The sequence below is a fragment of the Salmo trutta genome, chromosome 5 (genome assembly GCF_901001165.1).
Source record: "Salmo trutta chromosome 5, fSalTru1.1, whole genome shotgun sequence".
In the NCBI taxonomy this organism is placed as follows: domain Eukaryota; kingdom Metazoa; phylum Chordata; class Actinopteri; order Salmoniformes; family Salmonidae; genus Salmo; species Salmo trutta.
This window is the reverse complement of record NC_042961.1, coordinates 39,746,291-39,770,839: the sequence shown is the minus strand read 5'-3', so window position 1 is coordinate 39,770,839 and position 24,549 is coordinate 39,746,291. Positions and strand designations below refer to the sequence as shown.

General features: G+C 45.3%; 1 protein-coding gene and 1 pseudogene across 3 annotated transcripts in view; both read left to right on the top strand.

The window, feature by feature from the left end:
* LOC115194134 (metastasis-associated protein MTA2) overlaps positions 1-21,762 on the top strand; it is a 30,982-nt gene extending 9,220 nt beyond the window's left edge. For all 3 annotated transcript variants that reach the window (XM_029753557.1, XM_029753556.1, XM_029753555.1), the window contains 15 exons: positions 1,074-1,191; positions 1,724-1,787; positions 2,065-2,182; positions 9,595-9,697; positions 10,190-10,289; positions 10,529-10,717; positions 11,003-11,077; positions 11,988-12,046; positions 12,130-12,230; positions 14,502-14,641; positions 15,095-15,323; positions 15,444-15,533; positions 15,781-15,902; positions 18,424-18,572; positions 19,404-21,762. In XM_029753557.1, the coding sequence (XP_029609417.1) occupies positions 1,074-1,191; positions 1,724-1,787; positions 2,065-2,182; positions 9,595-9,697; positions 10,190-10,289; positions 10,529-10,717; positions 11,003-11,077; positions 11,988-12,046; positions 12,130-12,230; positions 14,502-14,641; positions 15,095-15,323; positions 15,444-15,533; positions 15,781-15,902; positions 18,424-18,572; positions 19,404-19,557 (1,811 nt within the window). In that variant the 3' untranslated portion in view covers positions 19,558-21,762. The remainder of the gene's footprint in view (positions 1-1,073; positions 1,192-1,723; positions 1,788-2,064; positions 2,183-9,594; positions 9,698-10,189; positions 10,290-10,528; positions 10,718-11,002; positions 11,078-11,987; positions 12,047-12,129; positions 12,231-14,501; positions 14,642-15,094; positions 15,324-15,443; positions 15,534-15,780; positions 15,903-18,423; positions 18,573-19,403) is intronic.
* On the top strand, positions 21,229-23,952 carry LOC115194930 (mRNA decay activator protein ZFP36L2-like; annotated as a pseudogene).
* The last annotated feature ends 597 nt before the right edge of the window (positions 23,953-24,549 follow it).

The following is a 24,549-nucleotide window of genomic DNA, read 5'->3' as shown; positions in this document are numbered from 1 at the left end:
TTTTCTTTTTTTTTATGTATTTTTTTTGTGTGTGTGGGGGGGTGTATACATGATGGGGGGGATGGGCGCCTCAGGTTTGACGCACAGGGTTTCCCACTTAGTCTGGCAGGGACTCGCCGGACAAGGGGAGGGAAGGAGGGTGAAGGGGGGGCGGGGTTGAGAGGTGGCAGGAGGGGTTAACAGAAAGAGGTGTGGCCTGAGGTCCTGCCCCCCCTCCCCTACTGACAGGGTTTCCTGTGGCTGAGTGCAGGGGCGGAGTCCGTGGAGATGGAGCGATAGTCCTGCCCAGTTCGTTCTCTCCCCCCTCAGTGCTCAATCCACCACCATCTCACACATTACTGACTTACCAGCCTCAAATTAGGAATGCACAATTTTCGTCGTGTAACACGAGATATAATACAAAAACAATTTCCATGTGGGGAAAAGTAATATTTCTTTATCTCCATGGACAAATTTTTGCCTGCCAGGTCATATAGGCTATATGCAGTCCTTTGTTTACATTGACTGTAAAGCTTCAGTAGAGCTATAGTAGGTCAGTCACTAGAGTAGAAGAGTTTGTCCTTCCGAGAAGGGAATTCTGTTCATTGTCTGGTATTGGTTACACTTAAGTCCAGTTACAAGTTAAAGTTCCAGGTCATAGGTTATGATAGACTTGCACTTGTCACGGTAGATAAAAGGGCAATGTGTATATAGTCAGTTTCACTTTGCTGTTTAGCGTGTTTGATTTCGATAAAGATCTCTCGGTAGTGCTTCCACCCCTGGACCACATATTCCCATGGAGGCAGCACTTGGATCCCCTGTTTTTGTCACTCACTTTCTGAGCTTTATCCCCCTCTTTCTGTTTCCCCATCTTCATTTCTAACCTATATCTGTTATTTAAGACTTGGAAATGTCAAAACCAGTACAATGAAGGTACTGCGGGATCGTTCTCCCCGTAGCCACAGTTATCAGTTGGTCATATTGTTATGAACTGTGTGATTGAACAACCCCCATCGAAGAATATTAGAACCCATCTAACTGGGAAATGTGCTTTGTCGCTAATGTGTCTTTTTGTGTTCTGTGTTTTTTCATAGGAGACTTTGAGGAGGAGTCCAAGCAGCCCACCGTGTCTGAACAGCAGAAACACCAGCTGAAGCACAGAGAACTTTTCCTCTCTCGGCAGTTTGAGTCTCTACCTGCAACTCACATACGGTAAGATAGAGAGTGTGTGTGTGTGTGTGTGTCCTGAGGCGTAGACTCACCGCATAGCGGTAGCTGCAGACAAGGGTGCTGCCATTTAACCCTTTCAACTCTGACGGGGTGTCATGTGACAGGACTGATATGCACAATTAACCCTAAACCTGGAAAGTTATCCTCTCTGGCTCATTCACAATCATTAAGCCACTGATGTGTTCAAACTGTTTTTTTTTTTTTATAACATGAGCCATCACCACTGTTCAGGCTCCTGATTTTTAAAATACAGTTAGTGAAGGTATTATAACTGTCGCAATCATTTAACTGTGTTGAAATTATCTTGCCTGTTCTGAAGTTGTTCTTTCACGGGGATCTCCACAGACATTATTTTGTTTTCCAATGCCTTATTGGGGATATAGGCTTGGTACAGCAGCAAGGTTAGGTGCAGATCAGTTCAGATTAATGGAAGACACTTGCAGGGTGTCGCTTTGACCTCCTGAATACCCCCTCACTGTCTCTTCTCCTGGCACCTCTCTCCCTTCCTCCCCAGAGGGAAATGTAACGTCACCCTCCTCAACGAAACGGACGTCCTCGCCGGGTACCTGGAGAAAGAGGTGAGCTTCAGTCTCTCTCCAAAGCATCACTGTTTGTCACCAGCAAGCCTGTCCCATGTATTACAATGAGTACTGCACTGTCGAGGAATTTATGGCGAAAGAGTTGTGTATGTTTTTAGGACTACCTTTTTTTTATTTTTTTGTGTGGACCATTGTATCAAAGTTTTTTTTTCCGTTTTTTTTTGACACAATAAAGCACTAGAAATATAACGTCTGTTGGCTGAGAATGTATCCACTCAATCCATTCCTAACATCTGTTGTTCATCTTTCTGTCCAGGAGTGTTTCTTTTACTCGCTGGTGTTTGACCCGGTCCAGAAGACCCTCCTGGCGGACCAGGGAGAGATCCGCGTAGGCTCCAAGTACCAGGCCGAGATCCCTGACAAGCTAGCCGAAGGTGTGTGGGGGGGGGGCTGGCTTAACTCTGACCTTTTAGACTGGCCTATCACGTTGCATCCTATTGTGGTGGTCATAGTGCTCTGACTACACACTCTTGGGGTTAAGTTGCACCCCACTTCTAAAAGTGCTGGTTTGAAAGAAGGCCTTTTATCACGTCTAAATGATGGTGTTGTATGAGTGAGTAGTGAGACATGGGTCATGTTCAGCAGGGCACACAGCAAAATGTTTTGGAATGGGAAAAGGACATTTGTGTTCCCTTTCAGTCGGTCACTTGGTATAACATACTATGGGGAGTCAATGACCAATCCTGTTCACCTGAAGCAAACTGAAATCACGCCCAAAGGGCCAATGGATTGCCGAGCCCGCTCTAGGAAGCAACGTTTTCCTGGCTATAATGCCGGGGCTCGCATACATTTGCCAAATTCTTTGCATTTCAGCTCGCCTGAAGGAAGGACGCGTCACGCAATTTACAAACTTTTCAAGCGTACGAAGGCTATGAGATTCTGCCCCGTCATAGGTGTCTGTTAGTGGGGAGAGAGTATTTGTCCCCTTAGATGTTGCACATTTTGTCTTGATATTGTTTTTTATGTTTGATTAAAAACCCACAACTTTCTGCTCTGCTTGTGGAGCCAGTGCTTCCTTGTTTGATTGCCAGTGGTAAAAGTTCAAAAAGGCTAGCCAGCCGAGTTTGAACCTCCGACCGTGCCCTAGGGCATGTTGTTTCACAATGAAAAATAAATATACTCACGAATGCTGTCCTGTTGCTAGGGGTGGAAACACGCTCAGGAGGCCTCGGCTTGGACCAGTTTGTTTGACCTTTGTCTCCGGCTGGGTTCAACTTCCTATTGGAAGTCGGGTTGACTTTGTGCGGAAGGTTGGTGGTGGGAGTTGATAGGGGTGTCATCCCGAGTGAGGCTCATTCCGGTTTCTCTGGCAGTGTTCAATGTCCGGATTCCGGGGATGATATACGATCCCTGATTGGCTCTGGAGTGTGAATCGGATGACATCAGTACAGGGGCAGCCTGAAGCCCCGACTTTGGATTCGGTGGGGAGACTGAACCATTGGAGGTGAATGCGACTTTGGTGTTTTCTCCCCCGTGGCGGAGTTCGTCCAGCAGCGTTGCTTACCCCTGTTTCAAAGATTTCACCGATGGGTGGCGAGTTACGCACGGTTGTCAAGAGTGGTGGATATGAAAACAAGCGTTGAATTATCCCGGGGCTCTGCCCCTTCAGGAGATAATATATGGGATACTTTGAGCGTGCTCCGTCCAGTGGCGGGCATGCACAGTTTCACCATGGGTGATGAGGACGGTGACGAGGGGGTGCGGTCTGTGCGCTGTGCGTCCTCCTTTTCGTGGCGTCATTACGTCAGTGTTCCCAGAGGTCATAGCAACTGTCTTAAGAGGAGATTTCGTCTCTCTACTTCAAAAGAGGGCTGTTCGGGGTGGTACCGGCGTCAGAAGTACAGAGTGGTTGTTACAGCCGGTACTTCTTAGTTCCCAAGAGCGCCCAAATTCCCATTCTGGACTTGCGTGTTAAAGCAGTTATTTATTACTCTTTTTTTTATCATACCCCCCTCTCCATGCTTGACAAACAGAACTGGAGTCATAACCAGTGTCGGAGAATGTGGTGACGAGGGTTGTGTGGAGCCTTTACAATTGGCAAGGGGGGAAATGTCACCGTGGACAATTTCTTAACTTCACTGTCATTTAGCAAACAATTTACTTGCAAAGGAAACAAGTCTGGTTGGCACCATGAACAAAGTGAGATGGGAGCTCCCTCCCGCTGAACAAAATAAGGCACCTGCACAGCCGTTGTGCTCCACAGTGGCGCTAAATAATGACAATGGGAACACAATAAAGAAAAAAACGGAGACTATTATGCACTGTGTCATGCAAGTAAAAGTTACGCAGCTGTTAGGGCATGGGACAACAGCAAAATGAAATCCAACTGAAGACGCACACTATGTAAGCATGAGCTGAAGACAATTGACTGTTTCTGAATGCCGTCATATCGACACTTATATGAATTAAAATGCCATTGTTGGTTTTGTGCTAAGTTTCACAATCTATCAAGCCCACTTGGCGCTTATAATGATATTTAGGCTACTGATGTTTTCATCATTTAACCGCACATTTTGGTGGTTGGCGTATTTTTATATTTTGTCGTTATGAAAGTAATATTTTCCCGTGTTCCAGCACATATCCTTTCTGTTCCTTGTAGGGTAATGCAATATTAAAGCTGATCCACCCCTTGAATTTGTTTTTATTGTTGCCTACAGTAACATAATCTAATGGAAATGCTGTTATTATTTGAAATAAATGTATTCTGTTACCCATGGCCTTCATTAACACAACCAGATAATTATTTTTGCGATAGCATATATGAAATATATGAATTACACTGTTAGAATGCTGCAGTCAGAATTACTGCTCATTATCTTGGAGGGGGGGGGGGTCCATCTAGGCCCAGCGGTTCTAGTGTTCAAAATGCTCACTCTTCGCCGACTATTGCAGTCGGTGCGTCCCAGCGGTTGGTTCACGTCCATAGATCTGAAGGACTCATATTTTCATGTGCTATACATTCTCCCTGTCGCCCCTCACCTTTTCTATGGTGGTGGAGGAGGCTTTGGCACCTGTGCGGTGCCGGGGGATCAGAGTATTGGCCTATCTGGATGATTGGCTGGTCATAGCGGAGTCGACAGAACAAGTGGAGCTCCGCTGGTTTCCCATCTTCAGTCTCTGGGCTTGATAGTGAATCACAACAGAAGTAGTTTGTCTACGGCTCAACGCATTTAGTTTCTGGGTCTCGTTCTGGACTCACTTCTGAATCCTGCTCTTTGTTCGAGTTCCGGCTCTGTCTGGCACGCTTTCAGCTGAGGCACTCGTGCTTTTCGCTTGTGCCTATGGTTATTGGGTCGGATTGGCCTCTATGATAGCTGTATTGCCACTGGTATGTCTGAGGCATGTTTCAGGGGTGGGTGGTTGCCACGTGTCTGTCCGCTTCTCGCCACTGTCACGGATTGCTCAAGGTATCCCTGTCGTGCCTAAGGGCGTTGACTCCTTGGCGAGACCGGCGAATGCTGTTGCGGGGTGTTCTCATGGGCTGGGTAGTGTCCCCGCAGGGTGGTCATGACTGACTCATCCTTACTGGGATGGGGAGCGCTGTGTGTGGGCTACTCTGAAAGAGGGATTTGGTCAAGAGCGCAAAGGGCTCTGTATATCAATCATCTAGAGCTACTGACTGTTTTGCTAAGCACTGAGATGTTTCCTTCCCATGTTGGAAGGCCATCATGTGTTGGTAAAGTCTGACAACAGGACGATGGTGGCGTACATCAACAGGTAGAGAGGGACGCAGTTTCTCTGACAGCATGTAGTTGGGATCTATTGTCCCAAGCGCACAGGAGGATTTGGCACCCACGATCGCAGATCGCGGATCTGTGGGTTTGGCCCCTGAAGGTTGAATTTGACGGCTATGGGGTTTACCGAGAGAGTTCTATACATAAGTGGTGCGCATTTGAGGGTTGGTGTCAGGTTGAAGGATTTTCTCCTTTTCTGAGCTCTTTGATAGACATTATGTTCTTGTAAGAGCTTTTTGAGCAGGGCTTTTCTTGTGGACACCTGCTTGTCGAACATCCTCATTCCAAAATGATGGTTGTTAGTATGGAGTTGGTCCCCCTTTTTGCTGCAATAACAGCCTCCACTCTTCTGGCAAGGGTTTCCGCTAGATGTTGGAACATTGCTGCAGGGACTTGCTTCCATTCAGCCACAAGGGCATTAGTGAGGTCAGGCGCTGATGTTGGGCGATTTAGGCCTGGCTCGCAGTCGGCGTTCCAATTCATCCCAAAGGTGTTTGATGGGGTTGAGGTCAGGGCTCTGCGCAGGCCAGTCAAGGTCTTCCACACCAATCTCAACAAAGCATTTCTGTATGGACCTCGCTTTGTGCATTGGGGCGTTGTCATGCTGAAACAGGAAAGGGCCTTCTGCAAACTGTTGCCACAAAGTTGGAAGTATTCCAAAGTGAGGTTACGTCCTAATGCAGTTTGCGCCCAACGTTATGCCTATGTCTTACAGGTCTTTTCCTTTCTCACCACCTCCGTTTGCTTCCAGTGAACAACAGAGGTTGCATGGCCTGTGTCCAGTGCACACTTTACGCACCTACAGTGCATTCTGAAAGTATTCAGACCCATTGACTTTTTCGATATTTTGTTTAGTTACAGCCTTATTCCAAAATTGATTAAATAAAAACATTTCCTCAATCTACACACAATACCCCATAATGACAAAGCGAAAACAGTTTTTTTAGACATGTTTGCCCATTTATTTAAAGTAAATAGGTACTTTATTTACATAAGTATTCAGACCCTTTGCTATGAGACTTGAAATTGAGTTAAGGTGCATCCAGTTTCCATTGATCATCCTTGAGGTGTTTCTACAACTTGATTGGAGTCCACCTGTGGTATATTCAATTGATAGGACCTGATTTGGAAAGGCACACAACTGTATAAGGTCCCACAGTTGACATTGCATGTCAGAGCAGAAACTTAGCCATGAGGTTGAAGGAATTGTCCGTAGAGCTTCGAGACAGGATTGTGTTGAGGCACAGATCTGGGGAAGGGTACCAAAGAATATCTGCAGCATTGAAGGTCCCCAAGAACACAGTGGCCTCCATTATTCTTAAATGGAAGACATTTGGAACCACCAAGACTCTTCCTAGAGCTGGCCGCCCGGCCAAACTGAGCAATCGGGGGAGAAGGGCCTTGGTCAGGGAGGTGACCAAGAACCCGATGGTCACTCTGACAGAGCTCCAGAGTTCCTCTGTGGACAGAGAACCTTCAAGATTGAAAACCATCTCAGCAGCACTCCACCAATCAGGCCAGACTGAAACCACTCCTCAGTAAAAGGCACATGACAGCCCGCTTGGTGTTTGCCAAAAGACAGCTAAGTAACAAGATTCTCTGGTCTGATGCTGTGGGGATGTTTTTCAGTGGCATGGACTGGGATACTAGTCAGAATTGTGGGAAAGATGAATGGAGCAAGGTACAGAGATCATTGATGAAAACCTGCTCCAGAGCACACAGGATCTCAGACTCGGGTGAAGGTTCACTTTCCAACAGGACAACGACCCTAAGCACACAGCCAAGACAACGCAGGAGTGGCTTTGTTGAGTGGCCCAGCCAGAGCCCGGACTTGAACCCGATCGAACATCTCTGGAAAGACCTGAAAATAGCTGTGAAGCGATGCTCCCCATCCAACCTGACCGAGCGTGAGAGGATATTCAGAGAAGAGTGTGTGTGGAATAGGTGTGGCAAGCTTGTAGCGTCATACGCAAGATGACCCAAGGCTGTAATCGCCGCCAAAGATGCTTCAACAAAGTACTGAGTAAAGGGTCTGAATACTCAAGTAAATGTGATATTTCAGTAAAAAGAAATGTATACATTCTAAAAAAAAAAAAATCCATTTTTTGCTTTGTCATTATGGGGTATTGTGTGTAGATTGATGGGGGGGATGTTTTAATACATTTTGGAATACGGCTGTAATTTAACAAAATGTAGAAAAGTCAAGGGGTCGTAGTGCATTTGGAAAGTATTGTCTATGGATAGGCACAAGCATGTCTGTGTTTGTGACCAGCTTTTTGTCTGTTTCTCTAATCCAGCTTGGGGTAGGGTGCTTTATAAACTGCGTCTTTCTAATTGGATTATGGAGGCTATCTCCCTGGCGTATAGCAAAGGGCAAGGGTTGCCTAGCGGTGTGCCTGCTCTCTCTACTAGGGGTGTGGCGGCTTCTTGGGCATTGTTCAGCGACTTGACGGTTGTTGATATCTGTGCTGCAGCGAGTTGGGGTTCCCCACATACTGTACCCATGTGCTTTTTATTGCTTGGCTGTAACTGCTTCCAGTGTGGCTCATAGGGTTCCTATGGCTGGGTCCGGAGGTGGCTGCTGAGCAGTGTGCAGGTTGCACATTTATCCGGGTTACCACAATTCCCCTGTGGGATTTGGCCTTGGGCAGCCTTGGTGTCTGGCAGTGAGCAGATTCAAGTTGTTCAGATTCAGGGAAATCCTTAGGTGTCTATGTTAGACAGCATTTTGTCTGGGTTACCACAGTTTCCCTGTGGTGTTGAGTCTTGATGTGCGGCACACAGTGTGCATTTATCAGGGTTACCGCAGTTCCCTGTGGGTTTGTACCTTGGGCTGCTGTGGCAGTGCGCGGGTACGCTGTTTCCAGGTTACTGCAGGTTTTCTGTGGGTTTGATCCTCTGCTGCCGTGGTTCATCCACTCTGGTCGGCGCTACGTAGCGAGCGTGTGCGCTTTACCGAGTCACGACAAGTGTTGTGTTGGACTTGTGGTTCCTTTTGAATTTTCAGGCACTCAAGTTAAGTATTGTTCCTGGAACCGTGGGGTCTGTGGACTTGGGCTGCAGTGGCAGCGTGTCAGTACGCATAGCCAAGTTGCAGCAGGTTCTGGTTCCCTATGTTGGTCTCTGATACTTCAGGTTTCTCGGCTAAGTATTAGGGGGGAAATGTGGTTTCTGTAACGCCTTTTTGGAGCCGGTGAAACCGGTCATCTTGGGCTGCCGTGGGCTTCCTAGTTTGGTACCCTTTGAGCCAGCTTTGGGCATGATTGTATGTCCCTGTAGTACGTTATACCGAGTGACTGACTGACAAAGGGAACGTATAGTTATGAATATAACTACTCTTCCCTAAAGGAGAGAATGATGTATAACATTTTGGCCCGCGCAGTCAGGTGGGGTTGGGTTCGCTGAAGAGCGGTACTGAATTGAGGAAAAAGATGCGGCCCCTGGTTTTATAGCCAGGAAGCCAGGGCTTCCAAGGGCGGTCTCTGCATCTATTTGCCCGTTGGTCGTGATTTCAGTTTGCTTCAGGTGAATAGGATTGGGCGTCGACGTTCCCTCCTTCAGGGAACAGTAGTTAGATTCATAACTGGACATGTTCTTATTGGAGATTTTGCTCCCTACTGAACACGCCCATGGATAGGGCCCTTCAGGCAGGTGATGTGGTAAGCTGCCCTCTTACTTTATTTTTCCTAGTGTAGCCAGTGTTAATTTGAAGGTTGACGTTTTGTGGAAGGCGTTCGAGCCCCTGTGTGTCTGACACTGGTTCAGTCGGACATAGCTGCTCATCCTCTGGAAACTACGCCTGGACTGCCTGCACACGCTGTAATTTCTGTCCCCTTCCTCTCGCATCCTCTGCTCACTCATATTTTTTTCTTTTCTGCTTATCCGTCTCTCCTATTCCTCTTTCACCAGTTCCTCTCCTCTCAAGTCTCTCTTGTTATAGCCATAGACCAGTGTCTCCCAAAATGTGGGCCCCACAACCAATATCTTTGACTATCTGCTGCGTCATTCGTTAACATGTCTGATCGTTGTTCTATTGGTATTGTCCCTCACAGGTGAAACAGACACCCGTATCCAGGAAAAGCTGGAGACCAAGGTCTGGGACCCTGACAACCAGCTCAAAGACCCCCAGATTGACCAGTTCCTGGTGGTGGCTCGGTGAGTGTCCCCCTTCATCTGTCACAGGTTGCCCTGGTTACGTTACAACCCGGCCCTGTTGCTATGAAGGTTCTTGTTGTCGGGACGTTGTTGTCAGGGTGCCTCATGAGCTTGGTGCACATTCTGATTTGAGTAAAGTGAACTGGATGGCTTTGAGTTTCACAGTCCACCTTTTGGTTTAATTGTAGCGCAATCCTTTCCTCTAGACATCTTTGAATGATCTTTCCTAAGCGGTGTAGTAGCAGGAGGATCCCAGTCAAACACACAGCATGTTTGTCCCTGTTTTTGGAGGGAATCGACATTGTAGTGAAAGACTCCTTGATTACATCAAGCTGGAGTGCCATCTTGTGGCCATATGATGTAAATTCACACATTTACCAAACCCCATCTGATTGGGTATCAAAAAGCCTAGACAAAAAAAAACCTTAGTAATGTGTGGGTTTGTCATAGATTCTAATTATGATATTTGATGGTTGTGTGTGTGTGTTCCAGTGCTGTGGGGACGTTTGCCAGAGCCCTGGACTGCAGTAGCTCCATCCGTCAACCCAGCCTGCATATGAGTGCTGCAGCAGCCTCCAGAGACATCACACTGGTGAGACACACACACTTTGTCCTTGTCCCATGGTGACTAGACAATCAGCAAGTGCTCTACTACCCCATAAACTAACGGACATCTACCTTGCCGTAATTAGTAGCAGTAATGTACATTATATCGTAATATATATCTAATACTATATGCAAATCACATATTTACAAAAACCTGAATAATGCAACCTGTGCCAAAATCACCACGGCCTCATCTCCCCCCCCCCCCCCCCCCCCCCCTTCTAGTTCCATGCCATGGACACCCTGCAGAAGAACGGTTATGACCTAGCCAAGGCCATGTCCACGCTGGTCCCGCAGGGCGGGCCGGTCCTCTGCCGTGACGAGATGGAGGAGTGGAGCGCCTCAGAGGCCATGCTGTTTGAGGAGGCCCTGGAAAAGTACGGCAAGGACTTTAACGACATCCGCCAGGACTTTGTAAGTAGTGAACACACATCTCAATGACACCCCCTACGGTCCTTCATTCATGAATCCAAGGTCATGTTCATTAGGGCACACAATGGAAAATGCTAGAACATTTAGCCAAGAAAAGCAAAAATGATTCAGTGTGCCCCTACCTTTTTTTGGGGGGTGGGGGGGGGGGGATCTTAACACCTTCCTTGTTGTCATGATATGCACCTATGGTGTATGTTCTACTGGTCACAGATGGCATTGGTGATTCTGATTTGTGTGGTGTTTATACATTTATTAAAACATTTGTAGTTGCCATGGAAGTCACTAGCCAGTGTGGTCCAGTTCTACTACATGTGGAAGACTACTGACCGCTACATTCAACAGGTAATTCACCTCATCTCACCTCTCAATGAGAATATGACCTGGCTTGTATTCGTCAGTTGTTTCACTGATGTATAAATAGTAGTTTCATTCACGCCTATCAAATGTTATTAGTCACATGCGCCGAATACAACAGTGAAATGCTTATTTACGAGCCCCTAACCAACAATGCAGTTTAAAAAAATAATATGGATAACAAATAAAAGTAACAAGTAATTAAAGAGTAGCAGTAAAATAACAATAGCGAGACTATATACAGGGGGGTACCAGTACAAGGTGCGGGGGCACCAGTTGAGTTAATATGTACATGTAGGTCTTAAAGTGACTAAAGTAGATGATGTTGGTGGTGTTGGGGGGGGGGGGGCAATGCAAATAGTCTGGATAACCATTTGATTAGGTGTTCAGGAGTCTTATGGTTTGGGGGTAGAAGTTGTTTAGAAGGCTCATGGACCTAGACTTGGCACTCAGGTACTGCTTGCCGTGCGGTGGCAGAGAGAATAGTCTATGACTAGGGTGGCTGGAGTCATTGACAATTATTAGGGCCTTCCTCCGACACCGCCTGGTATAGAAGTCCTGGATGGAAGGAAGCTTGGCCCCAGTGATGAACTGGGCCGTACGCACTACCCTCTGTAGTGCCTTGCGTTCGGAGGCCGAGCAGTTGCTATACCAGGCAGTGATGCAACCAGTAAGGATGCTCTCGATGGTGCAGCTGTAGAACCTTTTGAGGACCCATAGCAAATCTTTTCAGTCTCCTGAGGGGGAATAGGTTTTGTCGTGCCCTCTTCACGACTGTCTTGGTGTGCTTGGACGTTGTTGGTGATGTGGATACCAAGGAACTTGAAGCTCTCAACCTGCTCTAATAACCTACTTGCTATTCCTGTGCTAATTTTATCAAATGTTTATACCCTTTCAGAAACGACTAAAGGCAGCAGAAGCGGACAGCAAGCTGAAGCAGGTGTACATCCCCACCTAGTGAGTATCGGTCTGAACTGCACTCTTCAATATTACTATCCTTGCATCAAATACCATAATGACACATTTTCCCCTCCCTCCAGCACCAAACCCAACCCCAACCAGATCATGGCTCCTGGTAACAAGCCTGGCATGAACGGGGCCGCTGGCTTCCAGAAAGGACTGAGCTGCGAGAGCTGCCATAGTGAGTACACGTGTGTTTTTGTGTGTCTTGAAAGTGTCTCTCTCTCTCCATGTCTCGGTCTCACTGTATTGATAAATGCACGTATGTACCTTTTGCGTGACATGACGTTAACTTTATTTTTGCTTTGTGGACAAATCTTTATTCATTTTCATTTTCTTGTTGGGCGGGGCTACACGCGCAACACACACGTTCAGATAATGTAATAGTTGGCTTGCATCACAGAGCCAAAAAGTATGTGTAAAGAGAGAAAGAAAGAAAACATAGGTGAGCCTCCACCCCACCACTTGGAAACCATGTTTCCCACCCCTCCCCAGCAACCATCTCCATACCACCCCTTCCCCGTGGGTCTGAAAGCAAAGACGGTAAAACGGATGAAAATGGGTACATTTACATTGTCTTCAGAAAGAATTCCCACCCCTTGACTTTTTCCATATTTTTTTTTTTACACTGAATTTAAAATGGATTGAATTTAGACACACAATACCCCATAATTTCAAACGGGTATTATTAATTACACTTTGGATGGTGTATCAATACACCCAGTCACTACAAAGATACAGCTGTCCTTCCTAACTCAGAAGGCCAGAGAGGAAGGAAACCGTTCAGGGATTTCACCATAAGGCCAATGGTGACTTTAAAACCTACAGAGTTTAATGGCTGTGAAAGAATAAAACTGAGGATGGATCAACAACATTGTAGTTATTCAATAATACGAACCGAATTGACAGAGTGAAAAGAAGGAAGCCTGTACAGAATAACAAATATTTCCAAAACACGCATCCTGTTTGCAATAAGACGCAAAATTAAAACTTTTTTTAAGGTATCTGTGACCAACAGATGCATATCTGCATTCCCAGTCATGTGAAATCCATAGGTTAGGGCCTAATTAATTCATTTAAATTGACTGATTTCCTTACATGAATTGTAACTCAGTAAAAAACAAAATCGTTTACTTTTTGTGTGTGTCATATATATTTTCATGTTTGGCCTTAATAGATTGTTTATTTGTATTTGTTGGGCTTTAGCTCAGATTATTCTTTAGTCAAGTATATTTGTCCAGGCCTCAATTGTTTGTTGCCTCACCATTCATTCGCACTGTTTGATAATTCTTATGTTATAACTACAAATAGTAACTTTATCCACTTGGGAATTGGGAGAGGGTGAGGTGATTGCCATCGAAGAGCCAACATCTTTTTTTGCTTTTTGCAGCAGTGCTGCCTGCCAGCAGTAATGGTCTCTGATGTATTGATTTTCAAGGAGCTATCATCGTTAAGTAACATAGTAGATGAAAGTACTGAATATTTACATTCATGCACTTCAAACTGAATTGTGTAACTTTGTCCCAGAAGCATTTAACTGCAGGGCACTCTCACATATGAGTTAGGGGACACAGTGAACAGTTGGGAGTTGGGGCCAATTTCATTGCGAAATGTTTCCTTGCTGTTAAATAGTCTGTGAACAAACTTAAAATGTGTAAATTGATGGTTCGGATTACGGGATGCCAAGGTCATAATTTTCCATTTTCTGTTCCAGTTAAAGGTTAAAGGGTTGTTCATATTCACTTAATTCTGTGGACCATAATTGTTTAATAGCTTGCTCAGAATATGAGCTTTCCAAAAGTAGTTTATATATTACAGAGATCAGTCCTTTCGGGGGCCCAGATAATAATTGGATGGTTCGGTAGTTGGGTTTTCCGTGGGACTCCATAGGCCAGCATACTAGACCTAAGTTGTAAATCTAGTATAAAAGGAGTTGCCTGGGAATGTTTTCAAGCCATTACAGTCCATGATATTGGCATGGGTACGGATTCCCAGTTACATTGTTTTAACATTTTGCGCCAAATAGAGAATTGTGTGAGCAATAATCGGACCAAAGCGTAGTTTACATTAAGGGATAGAGCGAGCTCAAAGTATTGGGACAGTGACACGTTTTTGTCTCTGTACTCCAGCACTTGGAAATGATGCAATGACTGAGGTTGAAGTGCAGACTGTCAGTCATCATTTTCATCCATATCGGGTGAATCGTTTAGATATTCCAGAAGTAGAAATGGCGTCCTCCACCGGGATTTGTCTATGATCTTCAAAGCGTTTTGGGAGAGATTGAGATGCATTGTCTAGACAAAGTGAGATATATCGTTGGCGGGATCCGTCGAATTGAGATATTGGTGTAAATTCTTTCGATTGTCTAATTGCCAGAGCCAGGGGCTCCATAGACAATACAAATTAGTGTTGCTTTTCTAGTGAGCTAATACAAACACTTTGCCCCTTCCAGCTGCCCAGTCAGCACAGTGGTACGCATGGGGTCCTCCCAACATGCAGTGCAGACTGTGTGCCTCCTGCTGGATCTACTGGAAGAAGTATGGAGGCCTGAAGACCCCCACACAGCTAGAGGGCGCCGCAAGATCTGTCTCAGTACGTCTGCTTTCACTAACCAGCTTCCCTAAACCTGGGTTCATCTCAGTAGCCTTAAGTGATTTCCTTTCCTTTATCTACATTGGACAGGGAAGAGTGCGTTCATATTTTCATTTCATAATTCCTGGTGGGCGTCCACCTTGTTGTTTTCACCTATCCTGTGTTATCAGATCATTACAGCGGCAGGAGACGAGGAGAGGAAGCCACTGTAGACTAGACTAGTGAGATGGTCTGTGCTATCCGGAATCCTTGGGGCATCCCTACGCTAACCCTTAATCTTACTATAACCCTTAGTTAACCATAACCATTTTTTAAATTTCAACTTCAATGGGGTAGGGACGTCCCAAGGGTCCCGGATAGCACGGACCCTATTGAAATGCGCCCACTAAACAGTCAGTCTGACCAGTCATGATATTGCAATATGTTAACTTGACTCTTTTGACCCCTCCTCAGGAGTCCACTCCGCGCGGTCACATGACCCGCCAGGAGGTGCAAGGCCTGTCCCCGTTCACGACGAGCGGGGGGCGCGCCAAGCTGCTGGCCAAGAATCGGCAGACGTTCATCCTGCAGACCACCAAGCTGACGCGTATTGCCCGCCGCGTCTGCACTGACATCCTGCAGCCCCGCCGCGCGGCACGCCGCCCCTACGCCTCCATCAATGCAAACGCCGTCAAGGCCGAGTGTGAGCAGAGGAGATACTTTATATAGACACACACACACTGTGTATATATAGACACCCACACACACTCAGACATGTGATTTTTCACACATGCACTGCTTATCGTGATCTTTTCTTCCTCAGGTATGATACGGTTGCCTAAAGCAACCAAGGCCCCTATAAAGAACCGCTCGATCCCTCGACCACCGCTGGCCACTATAGTGAAGGAACTGGGTGAGAATCTACCAACCACCAGAGAGCTCCTAAGAGATCTTTTTATTTATTACTTCTCAAAATAGCATTGTGAACTATTGGGACTCAAAACACTTGCCTGTAGCTTTCCCCTACAATCCTCTTTTGTACTTGTATGTCAATTCTCTTTCAATCCTCTTTATAGCTTCAATGCAATAGTTAGGCTCCTTCCTATTGTAAGTGTCTTGATTTTGGTTTGTGATTTATGCCTCTCCTGTCCTCTCCCTAGCCATCCAGGCTCCACTCAAGCTGAAGGCCCCCAGAGGCACTCCCACACCCATCAACCGCAACCAGGCCAACCAGCCCCGCGGGGGATCAGGCCTGCTTGGGAAGAGGCCCTTTGACAGTAGCGTGAGTACTCCTCAGTCCTCACACACACACACACACACACACACACACCACAACCACCATTTTGACTTCCCCGATCTGTCAGTCAAACCATATATGTCACACTGGCTGGTTCTTGTTTGGTACAGACAGCCTGCTATCTTTCCTCTGTTACTGTAACTTTGGGTAGCGTCTCTTGTCCCTGGCTACTCAGACCGCGGAGAGGGAGAGACTGGCAAACTGGTTCTGGTTCCTCTGTAAACAATGGGAGATTCACTGACTAGAGCCCGACCGATAAATCTGTTGACCAATATTGTCGGCCATTATTAGCCTTTCGCAGAAATATTTGTCATTTTTTTATTCCGCAGATAAAGCGGCAATATTATATACGTAGAATAAACAATTTGCGGTCATTTTAATTTTTTTCAATGGTTGCCTGACGAGGGCTCTCTACCAGCTGCTCATTGAACATCATTCAGCCCTAGGTCACAATGTGCGCGTGTAGGCATGGTGGTTTGACGGTGAGTAGCTTGTTACAGCCAGTGTATTTGAATAGGTAAATCATCAAAAGTACACTTCAAGCAAGCATCCCTGTCATCATATTCTCACTTAGTTCGCTGAGCTATGTTATTAACTATCTAGCCAGCAAGGTCGCTAGCTAGCAATCTGTTCTACTTATGTGCTGACACTGAACTGGTGCAAAAAGTCAACACTCGTCCTAGATACAAAAATAACACTTACTGTCTGGGCCTATTATGTTAGCTAGGGGATTTATTTATTTAGTTTTCCGAAATATGCAATCTGAAAAAAGCAAGACATTTTCTGCAGATCTATCATTCAGTCATTCTTTATGAGATGAGTAGCTAATGTTAGCTAGCTAGCTGAATTAGAACGTTTGACTAAAACCAGTGCTGAAACCATTTGCCTGCATGTCCCTTGTGACTCAGTTGGTAGAGCACGGCGCTTGCAACACCAGGGTTGTGGGTTCTAGTCCCACGGGACCAGTACGAAAAATGTATGCGCTCACTACTGTTAGTCGCTCTGGATAAGAGCATCTGCTAAAGTGCATGCCATTTGCAGTTGAAATTTATAGCCAATACATTTTGTAGACCACCCTGCATCCCACTGCTGGCTTGTCTCGGAAGCTAAGCAGGGTTGATCACGATCGGTCACTGGATGGGAGACTAGATGCTGCTAGGAGGGCCAGCAGGAGGCACTCTTTCCTCTGGTCTTAAAAAAAGAATAGCCCAATGCCCCAGGGCAGGGATTGGGGACATTGCCCTGTGTAAGGTGCCGTCTTTCGAATGGGATGTTAAACGTGTGTCCTGACTCTGTGGTCACTAAAGATCCCATGGCACTTATCATCAGGGTGTTAATCCCGGTGTCATGGCTAAATTCCCAATCTGCCCTTTGTACCATCATGGTCCCTTAATCTTTCCCAGCTTCCAATTGGCTCATTCATTCCCTCTCCTCTGTAACTATTCCCCAGGTCATTGCTGTAAATGAGAATGTGTTCTCAGTCAACTTAGCTGGTAAGTGGTTAAATAAATAAAAAATTGTAGCCTTCCCTGTAGCTCAGTTGGTAGAGCATGGTGTTTGCAACACCAGGGTTGTGGGTTCCATTCCCACGGGGGGCCAGCACATAAAAAAATGTATGCTATGTATGAAATTGTATGAAATGTATGCATTCACTACTGTAAGTCGCTCTGGATAAGAGCGTCTGCTAAATGACTTAAATGTAAATGTAAATAACAGTGTAATGAAGCAAACATTGTCGCAATGAATAGCTAGCTTTTGCTTGTCATAACATACTCACATTGCTAAGTGTTTACATGACCTTTTGATTCTTGTAAACCCTGTAGTATATCTACTCAATACAAATGCTGACACCTAGTGGTGACATTACAAACGGCATGTTACTGCATTTCAAAGCTTATTTGTGAACAGTGCGGTTTCAGATATACTTTGAGACAGTTTAATTCAGCCAGCCACCCATTGTGGTGGTTTAGCACAAACACTTCTACATACTTATTATCCACTGCCGTAGATAGGCATCTTTAAGTGGTAGCTAAAAAGCGAATTAAAATAGTTTTGTATTTACTGTCGTATTTATAGAGGATAAAGGTTATTTTTGATGGATATTCTGTAAACCACAATGTTCTTAAATAATGTGCATTTTAAATATTTTGTTAAGAAATCATCATTTAGAGTGTCTATTTATCCTTTGGAGCACAATTTGTGCAAAACACATTTGGGGTAAAAAATGTTTTTATTCCACCTCTAAAAAGAAAAAATATATATTGGCAATCGGTGACACTTGCTTCCATAAAATTGGTATCGGATCCAAAAATTCCATATCAGTTGGGTTCTACCACTGACCATCTGTCCATCTCCCTCCACCACCTCTGAGCAAAGCAGTATCACCACAGCTTGGGCCAAGTGGCTACACACACACACACACACACACACACTTGCATGCGGCACACACAAACTCTCACTGACGTGGCACACTGCGCCTCTTCCCTCACCGCTCTTCTCTCATTAGTCACAGGCGGTAGGGCTGCCGTTCCCCACCAATGGGAGGCCGTTCACATCGGGCATGAGGACCACCTCACAGTCGGTGATCAAGCGTCAGAAAGTGAACCAGGGAGACGCACCCAACCCCGTGGTGTTTGTGGCCACGAAAGACACCAGGTACTGTCCTTTTGTACAGAGTACTTTCTGTATCTAGTAGCAAACAGCAATGGAGGATACTAATTTAGATTCTGTCCCTTTTTTTGTGTTATTGAGAAATGTACCCTGAGTGTACAAAACATTAGTAACACTGCTTTTTCCATGACATAGACTGACCAGGTGAATCCAGGTGAAAGCTATGATCCCTTATGGATGTCACTTGTTAAATCCACTTCAATCAGTGTAGATGAAGGGGAGGATTTTGAGACATGGATTGTGTATGAGTGGGTAAGACAAAATATTTCAGTGTCTTTGAACGGGGTAGTAGGTGCCAGGCGCACCGGTTTGAGTGTGTCGAACTGCAACGCTGCTGAGTTTAACACTCAACCGTTTCCCATTTGTATCAAAAATGGTCCACAACTCAAAAGACATCCAGCCAACATGACACAACTGTGGGAAGTATTGGATTCAACATGGGCCAGCATACCTGAGGAACGCTTTCGAGACCTTGTAGAGTCCATGCCCCGACGAATTGAGGCTGTTCTGAAGGCAAAAGGGCTGCAACTCAATATTAGGAAGGTGTTCCAAATGTTTCATACATTTGTTGTATATGGAATACCTGACATAAAGGGATCAATCAGGTCTCTATGGCAGTACATTCAATGGGAGAATTTTAGCTAACAAAAAGGTTGCATTTGTTGATTAATGCGTAATATTGCATTCAACTAGTTTGAAGACGAGAAGGATTCACTTCTTTGCACCTGTGCACTTTGACATTAGACTCCTAGGTGTACAAATGTGGATCTTGTCAGTCCTATAGCTAATTCACTGTGTTGTGTGTTTCCTGTCAAGGGCTCTGAGAAAACACCTGACTCAGTCTGAGATGCGGCGTGCAGCCAGAAAACCTCACCTCCCTGTCAGGGTCAAGCTGCCCCTAGGTCCCCGGACCCTGGTACTGCCCACCCTGCCATCCAGCACCAGCGAGCCCATCGTCCTGGAGGACTAAGGGGGGGGCTGAGACCCACTGCAACACGGGGGTGCAGCAGCGCACGCCCACCTGCTCGTGCAGCAGCGCACGCCATACCAGTCCAGTAGTCGTTTTGTTGTCATATTTTTTTTTTCTTTCTGTTACCTCCCAAAAACTGACATGCTGCTCACCACACACACACAAACACACACACTTTAGTGACACCCACATGCATACTTTGCATTGAGTTCACACATACACATGCCAACATTACTTCTCTACTCACACTTACACGCGCTAGGCTTTGGGCTTTGTAGTATTTTATTCCGGCTCTTTTTGCTTAATTATTTTGCTCCCCTTTTTTAATGGCAAATATTTTTAACTGTGTAATTTAAACTCTGAAATATTTCTCATCCTGAAATAATGGTGTTAAAACACTTTATTTTTTCCTCCAGGTCTTATTTGTGTAAATATTTGCAGCTTTTTGAGGGGGTGACACCAATTTGGTTGGGGACGTGGTTGTGGGAGGGCCATTGAAAGAAATATAAATACTAGAAGGGACAAAGTCCCTCAGACCATGGCAATTTGACTGAATGTCCATTCTAGTTATTCTATTTCTATTGGGAAGGCTAAATGGGATGGGAGTTTTTAGCATGTTTCTTTGATTATTTTTTTCTGGGAAAGTCTATTTAGATGGTTTCGTTAACATGTTCCTTCATAGGTCTGGGAGGTTGAGGTAAAGTACTTTGTATGACTCATCATTCAAGCATACTTGTCAAATAATCATATTCTACTTTTTGACACTCATTCTGTTAGACTTTAATTTGCACAATCACCCTGCTCCCTTTCCACACACCCAAATAAGAACTGATCCCCCCCTCTAGCTCTCCACAAGCCTATCAGAAGTTACGTTTGATAGTGAGGGAAAAAAATGCTGTTGACCCCTAGTAGTTTAAGCTCTGTTTTTCTAGTTTGTCATCACAATCGATTTGAGTCCTGTCTTGTCTCCTATCACTGTCATGCTTGTTACAGCCACATTTTACCCATCCGGAGAGCGAGACTTTCTGGATCCGTCTCTGTAAAGCCTTTGGGGTGCGTTTTGGTTTTTACCTGCGAGAACGACCTCTCGAGTACAACGGTCTTGTATCATCAATTCAATGGTAGGAGAGAGTAATGGTTTAGGAAAAGGTGTAATGTAGGTTAACAGGGTAGAAGACATTCATTTCATGTAAGTTTGGAAGATATTCAAAAGTGCGTTCTGGATTTGGACCTGATGGGTTACTGTGGTTTGGGACATGCGGAATAGATGCTGTTGTCTTTAAGGCCCTTATTGTGAGTAAGATGGGTTATTTTTAGTGAAGGAGACAGAATTAAGCCATAAACATTCAAGGTGTGTTAAACTCCATTCTAAGATGGCCCCTGTGCATGTTGCCACCTGTACGTATAAAACATACATTCAGATCCCCCACCCATCAACTTGGTCACAGCATTTATGACAATGGACTGTTTGGCTCTTGCTTTTGAACAGAAATGGCAAATTATGTTACGAGCTGGTTGTCAGAATGTCATTACTAAAGCAGCAATATGTACTGACTTGGGTACAGAAGTCATGTTTTTAATGATATGATGGGAGAGGAATCTCCAGTGATGTCTTTACTTGTGGATTGATTTGGTTTGAATCTTTATTTTACCTTTTTTTTGTGTTTTATGATGAAAGAGTGCGTTAGATTAAATCGATGCTTAATTGGATATTATAATTCCTCATGTTCCCTCAGGCATTGGGAACTGACAGCCAGTACTGGGGTAGAAATGAAGGATTTATATGCAAGTTTGGTCCCAATGTGGGCTTTTGTAATGTTTCTAAAACAAATTTTAAGTGTTAAAATGCTTAGTGAAAATACTAATCTGAAGAAAAAAACTTGGCCTATTGATAACGTCAGTTTTTTATATAAAACCTTTTAAAAAAAGCTTGTAATTACTTCATATTTTGGAGAAGGTTAAAATACTGTACATGTGAACATTGCTCCCTGTCATTGAATGGGTTTGGGATGGGAGACTGGGATGGTTGGCCATCAAACAGTTGGGAGGGATGGAGAGGGGGGTAGAATTTTGTATGTTGGAGAGATAATTATGCTACAATTACATTTTTTTCTCAAGTGTTTTTTATTCCAATGTGTCTGTATCCTTTTAATGTATCTTGATAAGAAAATAAATAAAGATTTTTTTTCTTTGTGGTCATATACACATTTCTCTTTCATGCAAGTACTTTTTCTGGGTGTGTATGAAATGCATTGTCCCCCTAGTTGTCAGTGACAAAAGTAATTACATTTTAATCATTTGTGTTTACATCTCACATTAAATGTGTTCCTATAAATACTGTTACCCAAGCTACATGAGTCCCCCAAACAAGGGCATTATCAATAATGATCACATAAAGGTTTATCTTTTCCTCCATCAGACACCATTTAAAAAAACTAATTACACGGGTGTGGGGTTGACCAACTGTGGTGTAAATTGCCAGAATAGGTGTTTCTCAATGGGCTTGCCGTTAGTAGTCAGGGAAGTAATTGGCAAATGTTTATAGCGCCTGTGTGCTGCCCCTCTGATGTTGTCTAATTTGATAAGGGGCCGTTTCATCCGGCGCTAAAACCGCAACGTTGTCGCAGAGCTTCAACGCAATTGGCTGGTTGCTAATGAATACTAGCTACATTTTATCTGGTTGGTGGATTCGAACGCCACTCTGACGTTTTGTGTTGCGCTGCTGAGCCTCATTTTAAAGGGAACGCGGGAGTGGGAACTGGGTCAAGATAAAGATATTTAAAAAAATTAAACGGTGGACACAGCGACAGATAGTACATGTGACTTCGTAACAAAGCAAACAGTGTAGCAATTTGTCTAAGTATTTACCGAAATACGTTTTCCTTTTTCCGGATCGTTCCTGTTATTTCGACGAAATGCATACCGAAATAATATTCATAGAATTTGGCTTCGGCATTGAGGTTGCAAGCTAACAGGTGTTGAGAACATTGGGGAAAATCTACTCTGGCAGTATTTCAATCTTCTCGACATAAAATGTTGGATAATTAGGACTACAGCGGTCTCTCCTATCCCTGGATTGGGGTACATTATCAGAGACATATCTCGCGCCGGCTCCGCGGTGTCCTGATCATTGCAGCCTGCCATTCATACGTTACATGGAAATAAAATCTGAATCTTGATGCTATCATGTGGATAGATCAGATTAGCATGTCCGTTGTCGACCTACTCTAGTTTTGTCACTGCGTGATTTTGCTATCATTATTGTATATTTGCCTACATGATACACTGAGAACCAGTATTGCTAGTGTACTGTTGCATTTTGAACTTGCCTCTATACCCTGTTTTTCATGGGCCTAAATAGTGTAGGCCTACCATCCAAATTAATAATTTAACCCCGATATTAAATATGCTTTTCTCAGACCAGCAGTGACAACCTGCCCATGTTCCACTACCAAGAGGAGGGGATAGATGACCTGTTCCCAGGGGAGCAGGGCTCAGCTGGTGTTGGGGAAGACTTGTCCCTGCCTGAGGCCCTCCTTCACCTAGTAGAGTCTGTCTCTCCCCCTGATCCCCTCGAAGTGTTCCACCCGCTACAAGACAGAGCTCTGCAGCCGCTATGCTGAGTTGGGCTTCTGCATGCACGCAAAGCGCTGCCAGTTTGCCCACGGCTTCCATGAGCTCCATATGCCCTCCCGCCAACTCAAGTACAAGACCGAGCTGTGCCGCACCTTCCACGCGGCAGGCGTCTGTGTCTACGGGATTCGCTGCCTGTTCACCCCACAATTCCAAGCCGCCTCAACATCCCCTGCCGTACCTACAGCTCGTTAGGTACGGCACAGGGCCCCACAGGGCTTCCAGTCCTGAGTGTGATGGCGGCCTGGTATCCCCCGAGTCTCCAGGATGAGGATAAGGCCCCCATTGCCAGGCCCACACACTCAGGACTGGAAGCCCTGTGGGGCCCTGTGCCGCAGCTTTGGCTTCTGCCTCTACGGCACCCGCTGCCGCATCCAGCACAACCTTCCCAGCAGCATCAGAGACTCTGACTCTACCACACAGGGGGGTGCCTACACTCAGCTGTTCGGCGGGAGAGCCCTGTCCACAGTCTCGGACATGTTTTCCTCCTGCTCATCCAAATCCCCCTCGCCCCCCTCTGGACTACCCTGCCCGGTCTGGCCAGACTCGTCGTCTTCCCAGACCACCCTGCTGAACGAGCCCGTGGCCCATCATGTCTTCATCTTCTCCTGCCAGCTGAACGATCTGCTGCCTTTGGCCCTCAGGCTCCAGCAGCTAGAGAACAGCCAGGCCATGGCTGCTGCCTGCACCATGCAGGATGTGTGGGAGAACCATCCATGTTCACTGTTGAAATGTATAGTGTATAATAGGGATTTGCTATGAGCTTGGAAGCCATATGTGTACTATGTATTTTAATTGGGGGGGGGGGGGGCTGTTAATCTTCCATGAGATGTTGACACTGTCCTGCACTACATTTGTATAGATTTTTGACTAGCCCATCTCTTTATGTAAATTTGGTCTTTAACTATTTGAATCAGTTATCAATGTTGGATTCATGTATGTCATGTCTAATTTAAGTTTTTCACTTAAATTTATTGTGATACTTCTGCCTCAAAAGAAGCTTTTTTTTAAGTGCATGTTCTGTCACTGAACTAGCCGGAACTTCTCACTGCTCAATTGAACTCTTACTTTTTTTTGGTCAGCGTAGGCTTTCTACCTATTCGGGTTTATTTGGCAATCAGGCTTTACTTTAGATTTGTTGCATAAACCATGTTCTCCAATGGCAACTGTTCTATCAACGTACTTGACCATGTTGGGATGCAACCCTCGGGCTGTGTGGATTCGAATGCACTCCTTTTACTAAAGACATTGTTGTATCTTACCGGCGCTGCTGTTGCAGATGCATCTTAAAGGATCTACTTGCAGTAACGTTTATTTTCCTCTGAAACGCGGCGTTCAAACCAAGTCTCTCTGGATAAG